General features: G+C 40.8%; 1 protein-coding gene across 1 annotated transcript; it reads left to right on the top strand.

Annotated features, from left to right (window-relative positions):
- The first annotated feature begins 46 nt into the window (after nt 1–46).
- Nucleotides 47–10,101, top strand: rtcb (RNA 2',3'-cyclic phosphate and 5'-OH ligase). The gene is made up of 12 exons (XM_072672431.1): nt 47–216; nt 1,480–1,558; nt 1,653–1,720; nt 1,839–1,938; nt 2,057–2,213; nt 3,184–3,340; nt 3,472–3,631; nt 4,395–4,570; nt 5,665–5,853; nt 6,998–7,108; nt 8,058–8,177; nt 9,635–10,101. Exons 1-12 carry the CDS (start codon nt 124–126, stop codon nt 9,740–9,742), a joined length of 1,518 nt encoding a protein of 505 aa, XP_072528532.1. The 5' UTR covers nt 47–123; the 3' UTR covers nt 9,743–10,101.
- The last annotated feature ends 43 nt before the right edge of the window (nt 10,102–10,144 follow it).

Genomic DNA, 10,144 nt, shown 5'->3' with positions numbered 1-10,144 from the left:
GGGTGCTCTGAAGTTTACCCAGAAGGCATTAAAACCCAGAGAGGAAGAAGAGCAGGACTCTCTCTGACTGAGGAGCTGCGTGAATACTGGTGTATTAGCTGGGTGAAAGCGCTGAATATCAGCATGAGTCGCTCGTACAACGATGAGCTCCAGTATCTGGATAAGATCGATAAGAACTGCTGGAGAATTAAGAAGGGCTTCGTCCCAAACATGCAGGTAACCAAGCGGATCGGTACAAAAACGTGGGTATTTATTGGAAAGCAGCAGCTAACCTGAAGTCTGCTCTTAAACGACGTCAGCTCTCTTAACTAGTTAAGGTTATCAGTATGGACTTTCCCCATCTTCTTCCTAGCAGGTCTTAAATGTTCCTCTCCTGCTCGGTTTATCCGCACGGCTGTAACGTGAACCTGTCAAACTCATAAAAGCCACGTAGCCACGTGAAGGGGTTCAGTTGATCGTTTTCAGGCCGTTCAGCCATCGTTTATATTTACATACACTTCCTGTGGGTGTTAAGCAGACATTTAAGTGTACAGTCTTGCCATTTTTTTGCCCCCAAATTACACACTTTTGTGTGTGTGTGTGTGTGTGTGTGTATATATATATATATATATATATATATATATATATATATATATATATTTTTTTTTTTTTAAATATATATATATATTTTTTATATTTATTAAAAAAATATAATTTAATGATTGATTGATTTATTTATTGAGAAGTAGTAAACATAGCCTCTGCAACTGTGTGCACTGATGCACAGTCACTGGCTTTCATAGCATAAAATAATAAACACCTAAAATGTTGCAAAGGCTTAAGATTTTTCTGTGATCAGCGAATCAGGCCTGAGGCATGTCATCACCTGTCATTAGGAACTGCCAGAAATTCTGTCTCCTCAAATCTTGTTCTAGCACTCATCAAGCATGGGCTCCTCTAAGTAACTGTCTAAAGGTTGGTGAAGAAGGTGGCATTTGTGGAAGGTGATGAAGGTGGCATCCTTCATTTGAGTGCCATAACACCTTCAAGAAGTTTAGCTGAGTCAAAAGGGTGGAGTACCATTCCACCATAATTGCCATTGAAGAGTTATAAGAAGGATACCTTACTTGTGAGCTTGTCACAAAACTCAGTGTTTGTAGAGAGATACCATCAGATTAGAAGTCTTGGGCGAAATGTAATTGCATTTAATGAAAAGAACACCTTGCCAACTGAAGCATTGGGGTGGGTCTATCATGTTTTGGGGTTGTGATGCTGCCAGTGCCAATTGCCAGTAGTGCACAGGGGGAGGGAAGAATGGATTCTACTAAATACCAGCAAATCCTGAGCGCAAATGTCGAACCACCTGTGTTTGTTGTTGAAACATTTTGAAACATTTGGAATTGCTTTTAGGCTTGTCTGTGTCTGTGAACCTGTCCATGAACTGCTGGTGACCTGATGGCTAGTTCCTGAAACTTATCAGTATTGTGTTAAATTTCCTAGGTAGAGGGCGTGTTCTATGTCAACGATTCTCTGGAGAAGTTGATGTTTGAGGAGCTGCGAAATGCTTGTCGTGGAGGAGGTATAGTCACTTCACAACGCAGTCATACAAACAGCTCTATTACTGATATGACGTAGCAGCAATATAACGTACAGCTGATCTTGTGTGTCAACAGGGTTTGGAGGATTTTTGCCTGCTATGAAGCAAATTGGCAATGTGGCAGCCCTGCCCGGAATCGTGCATGTAAGCATGTAGATGCGTCCTATCCTATGGATGATGTGTCAAGGTTTTGACTAATTATGATTCTTAAAGGCATGCTTCTGTTTACGCCATGTGATTTACTGAGCCGTATGTGTTGTAGAAATCTGTAGGCTTACCCGACGTTCACTCTGGATATGGCTTTGCAATTGGAAACATGGCAGCTTTTGACATGAGTGACCCCACAGCAGTTGTGTCGCCAGGTAACTGTGACCAAATGGCATCTGGAAGGAAGACGGATAATGATGACGTTTATTTATGTATGAGCTTGTGAGTCGATAGTATTTGGATTAATGGCTGATCTTGTGCTTTTTCTATAAGGTGGTGTCGGTTTTGATATTAACTGTGGTGTGCGTCTGCTGAGGACTAACCTGGACGAAGGAGATGTGCAACCTGTGAAGGAGCAGCTAGCTCAGGCGCTGTTTGACCACATCCCTGTAGGAGTGGGATCCAAAGGCGTGATTCCCATGAGTGCCAAGTAAACAACTAACAATACCCTTTACATGCTTAACAGGCCATGATCATTAAGATGAGTTAGTTTAATTACAGTTTAATGTGCAGCCTCTCAGTTCTTACCTGTGTTTCTTGTGTTATGTCACCTATCAGTAGGCCATGCCAACCTTTATCATGGAAACCTTGAACTACATATAAATGTAAACCTTTATTCTGTGTATTTGCTGGAATTATTGTTGTCAGGCTGCTTTTTAAATTATTTTTCAAAAAGACGTTTTGTTCCCTAAACACATTAAACAAATGGGAATTTCAGTGGTTAGTATATTTCTGCCATTGCAAAGCATTACAATTATGCATTTTGAACAAACGTAATAGTCACAGTGTCTAAAACATAAATAAATATAGCCATTTCATTTACTCCTCAAAACGACCAGTCTTCCATGGCTTCTGAGTTTTTACATGTAATATGGTAAAATAATGGTAAAGGTATTTGTAAGTATTGGTTGTGATATTTTTGAAGGAGCTTTTAGAGGCATTAACTGCCTGTCTGGTTCCATATCTCCATTCTTAACAATGTACATCAAACCTTTTGTTTACATATTAATGATATAAATTTTAAAAGCATTGGTTGAATTCATTTTTTAAGATTGTTTAAAAAAAAATGGTTTATTAGAAGTGTATGTGCAGTATAATATGGCATATATAGCAAATGGTCTGCTGTGTTACAGTATTTCAACCACTGAAATTTCTTGTGATTCCTTTCCATCTTTGGGAAAGTAGGGATGATGCCTACTCTTACTTTTTGAATTGGGTGAACAAAACTTGAGCATTCATGTTTCATTCATATTAACATGATGTCATATCTGCTGTTACACTGAGGTCATTACATGTTATAATAGCTTGGTTTATTTGGACAATTATAAACCCAGGTATGTATCAAATCTCCACTGCATTTGATCTGATGGTAAGGAGACTATGTGTGTATATACATGTAGAGACCTGGAGGAAGCGCTGGAGATGGGAGTGGACTGGTCTCTGCGTGAGGGCTACGCCTGGGCCGAAGATAAAGAGCACTGTGAGGAATATGGCAGGATGTTGCAGGCCGACCCAAACAAAGTCTCCTCTAAGGCCAAGAAGAGAGGACTGCCACAGGTACGTACACATTCGCACGCACTGCCTTGTACGAGGTTGAAAGAGGTAAATGCATGCTACATGAAACCATAACCTGCATAATCGTGCATGTTCTGACTCGTATGTAACTGGTCTATTGCGTTGTGATGCAGTTAGGGACGTTGGGTGCTGGTAACCACTATGCTGAGATCCAGGTGGTAGATGAGATCTACAATGACTACGCGGCTAAGAAGATGGGCATAGATCACAAAGGCCAAGTGTGTGTGATGATCCACAGTGGGAGTCGTGGTCTGGGACACCAAGTGGCCACAGGTAAGTGCCCTCTTGATCATTGAAGGTCTTTCATCCCCATCCTCCCCTTTTTATTTTATTTTTCTTTTTTTAAGGGGTTCAGGGGATTTATGTCTCATTTATTTTCAGAGAAAATATTTAGATGTGTTTTTTGTTTTGTTTTTATTTTTTAAACTAGGAATGTGTAAGATTTGGACAATATTCAAATAGTCAAGAAAGGTCAATAGGGCAGGTTCAAGTTGAACAAATATAAATTTTGTTAATATATGCAAATTAGCTTTTTTTTTTTTAAGGAAAAACTATGAGATGTCTGAACTCTCCACCAGAGGGAAGTGCAGCCTTTTGTTTTGGTCAAAGTTTTATCAAAACCATGAGAAGCTAAACCTCTGCCTAAATTACTTTTGTACAGTAGTAGTTTTGTATTGCATTTAAAAAATGAAAGCATACTTCTGTTTTTCTACAGCAAAAAGGGTTAGATCAGTAGGACTCCCCTGAGTGCTGAATAGCTGGTGGGCTGAATTGCTCATTGGCTGTTCGTACTCCCTCACATCTGGAATGTAAAGCACACAGCGTAAAAGTCCTGTGGGTTAGCTGAATTCAAATGTGCAGTTTGTCCCATAACCAAGCTCCCAGTTCATATTCTACAAATCTACTCCACCTGGTTAGAAACATAAGCATAACATATAACTACATTCCTACTTGCCCACTTCAGAAAAACAGACAGTTTTATTGAGCAGAGCTGAGATCACAGACACGTGTGTGTTGTCTCTGTGGTTTTGTGCAGATGCGTTGGTTGCCATGGAGAAGGCGATGAAGCGAGATAACATTGTGGTAAATGATCGTCAGCTTGCCTGCGCTCGCATCACTTCCGCTGAGGGTCAGGACTACCTAAAAGGCATGGCTGCGGCAGGCAACTATGCATGGGTCAACCGCTCCTCCATGACCTTCCTCACACGCCAGGTTAGCTCAGCACCACACACGAGCACACACAAGCAAACTCTCATCCTTTCAACTGTTGTGATGGCTGATCTACTGTTTTGTAAATATGAAATTTATTTTATGAGAGAGGGGCTGTCTATGAGGAGCAGGTGGGTCCCAAATATTGCCTCCCAAATCTCCAAAAGCTACAAATTGTGCAAATCAGCATATTGAGTGATGCACACAGATTAGGAATACAGACATGATTTCTTTTGCTAGATTTGTCTACTATTTGAAGCTGTTCTCATTATCATGTAATGTATTGAATTGTAGTAGTTATTACAGTAAGAATTTACTTGGAAAAAATAGTTTTAATCACATTTTAAGGCTGTTTTGGCTCTTACCCTTTCTTTACTTTCTGCATTGATAAAGGTGATCCTGAATGTTAATGTTACATTGAATGCATTTAGCAGACGCTCCTATCAAGATTTACAAAGGTGCTGCAGAAAATACCCCTAGTTGGTTTGTATAGACTAGCTTTCCAAAGATTAGCTTAGACACAACTAAATACAAAAGTCAGTATGTAGACCACAATATTCGACTTTGCCCTCTTGGAAGAGATGGACAGCGAGCAACTCTGCCATTCAGACACCCGGGGGAAGTTCGATCCATTTCGGTGCCAAGACAGAAAAAAGCCTGGGTGCTTGTCTTCTGTGGATCTTAAAGAATGGAGGGTCAAGCTGAGCAATACTTGAAGGGCTCTTGGTACTGATCAGCTTTTGACCATTGCCATTAGGTACAAAGGGGCTGGTCCATTCTTTTCTTTGTAGGGTTTTAAATCTAATGCGAGATACAGCTACAGGAAGCCAGTGAAGAGAACGCAGCAGAGGAGTTATGGCTGAGTCATGACTGAATTTGTGTTTCTTTGTTGTAAGCTGCCTATGTTTGTTGCTTCTAGTTCACTTTCATGAACTGTGAACTGCGTCCAAATCCACCCATTGATCCATACATCCACCCATTCATCCACCTCTCCTCAAACCCATTAACCCAGTCAGAGAGAGTTACTTAATCTTAGCTGTGTGTGCATTGTGCTGTGTCTGATGCCGGTCACTCTGTTCCTGTCTTGTGTTCTGTAGGCTTTCTCAAAAGTGTTCAGCACCACGCCGGATGACCTGGACATGCATGTGATTTATGATGTGTCCCATAACATCGCTAAGGTGGAGGAGCACATGGTGGATGGTAAACAGAAGACACTGCTGGTGCACCGCAAAGGCTCCACAAGAGCTTTCCCCCCTCATCATCCCCTCATTGCCGTCGACTACCAGGTGAAACAGTCTTGAAGTGTGCAGTAAGGATGTATTCTCAAACTTAGCATTGCATAAATAACTGGTTATTGCTGGACTATGGTAGTCTTTACAAACCCTATTTCAGATATTTAACTGTTTACAATCTATGGTCCAGTCCCCCAGCTTACATCCTTGACAGTAGCAGAGATGGTTAATTACTTTGTCCGCAGATTAATCAGCATTTCTGCATGATTTCAGTTTTGTGGTTTGGTGTGAAATGGTTAATTGTAGAGAAATGTACTGATTCAGATTTTTGTATAATGGTGGTTGTAGAAAAAAAATGATAGGAACCAAGGGGTCACAATATCTAAGTACAAATTTAACCAGTTACTATTTTATTTGTTGTCCAAAATTGCCAGTGAACCTACACATCATCTGTGTTATTATTTATTAATGTTTTTATTTATTTATTTATTTTAAACCCCATATTAAGTCATTTTCAATTCCCAACTCCCTCAATGCTACCAGTGCTGGAAGGCTGAAGGCTAGCATGTGTTTCCTCTGAATGACATGAAGCGAGCCTGAGTGATGCAGTGAGGGGGGGTGCATCCTATCTGGCCAGATGGAGGGAGATTAGTTGTGCTGTCTGGGACTGTTGGCCATGGATAGATATGGCATCACCAGGGATCAAGCCTCATGATCATCTCATGATGATTGATTGGGCCAGGGGTTAAATGGCTGTGCCACCCGGGACCCCTCCAATGTATTTATTGAACAACCATCATAAAACAATGCTGTAGGCATCAGATGAGATATTTGTAATCTTTAGTGTAGTTAAAAACTCTTCAGAAGTCTGGTTTAGTGTCTTCACTGCACAATGTCTCTACACTGATGCATTTCACCATCAAACCACTCTCAATGGTCTGATTTTACATTATAATGACTGAACCATGCAGAAATCTGTGAACATTTGTCTATTTGTCATGGTCTATGGAACAGGCACCTTAGACTCATTCCTACTGTCTGATGAAAAACTTTTACAGATTCCTTCTCATTTTACTCATAATAAAGATCTACTGTAATAGTGAATTGTAATGTAACTCAACAATATTATTTTGTACTACAGTAGCGTAGGCTAAAAAAATATAAAATAAACCGCTGCGCTCTCTCTTCTGTTTTCCAGCTGACAGGTCAGCCTGTGCTGATTGGTGGCACGATGGGCACCTGTAGCTATGTACTGACTGGCACAGAACAAGGCATGACCGAGACCTTCGGCACCACCTGTCACGGCGCAGTGAGTAAAGCACCCATATCCTCAAAAAAAAGCAGCCGCTGTCCAGGGCTATAAATCAGAAATAGGAATAGGAAGAAAGTGGGAGCAGTGCAGTCTGTGAAGAGTCCTTTGGAGCACAGGGTTGTGATTAGGCAGGTACAGAATGGGAGGGCAGGGCTAGGGTCAGGAGTTTTGTGGAAAGCATTCAGTAAGGCCACCAGAGAGAAGGTGAAAGGTTACAAGCTTTATTCGAGGCCATAGTTCTTTACTCTAGAAGTAGTATGGTGTGCAACTACAGCCTTGCAAAGAAAACTGGCAGGGGCTAAGATGGGAGAGTGTAGAGAAACGGAGAATCACCTGGCGAGAGCCATGGGCGATTGATGTGCTTTGCATCAAGTTTCTGCACGAAGCTACTTATGATGTCCTTGCAGCTCCACAAAAACCTTATCAGTTGGTTGGTGAAGATTCAAGTTGTAAATTATGTGTGGATGGAATGTTAACACATTTTGTCAGCAGGTAAGGTAGTTTGTCAGAGGTTCGCTACACATGGGGGCATAAGGAGGTGTATTTGAGAAGAAGCACATGGAGGTTAACTGTGGTAGTGGAGCAGTTAGATTTGTTTTTATGGGGCGGAGCTTCTGAAGGAGCACTGGGGGGGCGGGGTTTGTTTGTTTTGCTGACATCAGATACCATCAGCCATTCCTTAGAATCGTATACAGTGCCTTTAAACCTCACCGCGTTTGACATGTAGGAAAAGCTTGTGAGGTGGGGGTGATTAGAATATGAGTGAAGGGAATAGGCTGGGCCCTGTGTTTAACCCCAGTTATAAGGTGCAGGGTTTTTGTCATCTCATGCTGTATTATTACACAAAGCCACAGAGCCAGGAATCTGTTTAGCTTGGGTCTTTAACTTATGACTGCACATGATGTGATTGTGGAAGTATAGTAAAGAGTGCATTTCCCAATTTCAGGGTCGAGCACTGTCCCGAGCAAAATCTCGCAGGAATCTGGACTTCCAGGATGTTTTGGATAAACTGGCTGACATGGGCATCGCCATTAGAGTGGCTTCACCCAAACTGGTGATGGAAGAGGTGAGCAACAGATTGACAACTAAATTCCACATACTTGTGCCTTCTTTCTTCATCAGGATATAGTTTAAGTAATTGTTTGGGGTTCAAAAATGACCCCTTAACCCAGATGCAGTCAAGCCAAGACTGTGATTATTAGTTTAGATGCAATGCTAATGTTGTTGCACTGTACTTGGAATGTCGTATCTCTAAATACATGCAAAAAGCCATTAAAAGAACAAAGAGAACAAAGAGTTTAGTCCAAACTCTTAAACTAGGTTTGTAAACTAAAATAGAACATCTACTCAAATGTCTGCCCTCATTCAGCTATACAAAGTTTGTTTTTGATTTAATGCCATAAACTCTAAATCCCAAATGAAAACGAATGAAATCTGGGTTGCGACACATTTGGTATGTATTTAAATACATGAGATTGGTATTGGGCGGTGTCCAGTGTTTGTTAGCAATGTTAGCCTAGCATCTCCCGTTCTAAACTCAAGATGTATGAATGTCTTGGTTTGTCGATTGCATCTGGGGTCAGTGAAAAATCATAAACTAGTTTGGGATGTTTATTATTGAGAGTTCAAGCAGAAGTTACATTTTTGGAAAGCTGTAGATGAACCATGTATTGTAAAGAACACTTGGCATCTTTATAAAAAAAACAAAAAAAACAAATACACACAAGCTGTGACTGAAATGGATACCTGACTCCCTCATTAGTATTACACTATTGTCACTTCTTATATTTAGTTTACTAAGAAGTGGTAGAAACTCTGGATCTTCTGACACTTGCTCATGTGCCATGTTTAAACCCTCCATACACACACACTTTATTCTAGATCAGTAAAAACAGTGTGCTGTTCATGGAATAATTTTTCGCCATTGATGTTGCTTATAAACACAAAGATCTGAAATAAATGGCGTCTGGTTGTTTAGAATGTGAGCACAAATGGGATCCTTTTCATTTTGCTGTCCGTTGCTTAGTAACAGAGTCTTTCAGTGCATTTTGGATCATGTTCAGCCTGTACAGTGAGCTACGCTGTTCACTAAAAAATACGAGTGCCTTTCGGGAGATTTTAGTGCCCTCAAAATCACATTCCAATTTTACTTAATGATTCGGACACTTAAAAACTTTGTGCCCTAAAACCTAAATAGGGATTCACTTAGGTCACAGCCACAATGTTTAATTAATGGCAATCAGGACCACAGGTTTGTTCAGATCATGCTAAGCAGAACTCTTCAGGTTTGGTTACTGTAGTCTAAAAGCTTTGTTTGATGGCTTAGGAATGACTGGGCAGAGGGCAGAGACCAAAGCCTTAAGCTTTAAGCATTAATCTACAGCCTACAACAAATCCAATAATATTAAAGTACATCATGATTTTTGTTACAAAGGCAGTTGTATGATCATATCTTTTTGTGATCAGCTGTGGTTTTTGAAAATGACTATTTCACTATGTGAAACTGTTTTTCTTGTACTTCAGGCTCCTGAATCCTACAAAAACGTGACCGACGTGGTCAACACGTGCCATGACGCCGGCATCAGCAAGAAGGCCATCAAACTCAGACCCATCGCTGTCATTAAGGGTTAAAACACCAAAGCCTTACGTCCATCGCTACAGGGTTAAACCCAGAGAACACTCACTTGAGCCATCATCAAAACCTACAGAGATGAGGCCTCTTTATGCCAAGCACTTCAGAGGGACAGGGAGTAATCCCTGCCTCAGGGCCTCTGCTCTCTGTCTATAGGGACTGGCCTTTCAGTACGCGTGCAACAGATTGCACAAAAAAAACGAAGCTCACAAGACAGAGGAAAAGCTGAAGTTGTTGTTGTTTTGTTTAATTATGAGCTTTGTTTTTGCACAGCCCATGTGGCTAATATATTTTTGGTTGTGGGATTAAAGAAGCAGTTTGTGAGAGGAAAAACAAATAAAATAAAAGCAGCAAAATATCTACTGCTCTGCTTTTTTACTTGAGACCTAGAACATCAAGGG

Source organism: Salminus brasiliensis, chromosome 2, assembly GCF_030463535.1.
Source record: "Salminus brasiliensis chromosome 2, fSalBra1.hap2, whole genome shotgun sequence".
NCBI lineage: Eukaryota > Metazoa > Chordata > Actinopteri > Characiformes > Bryconidae > Salminus > Salminus brasiliensis.
Note: the sequence above shows the minus strand (reverse complement) of the source record. Positions and strands in the feature narration are given on the sequence as shown.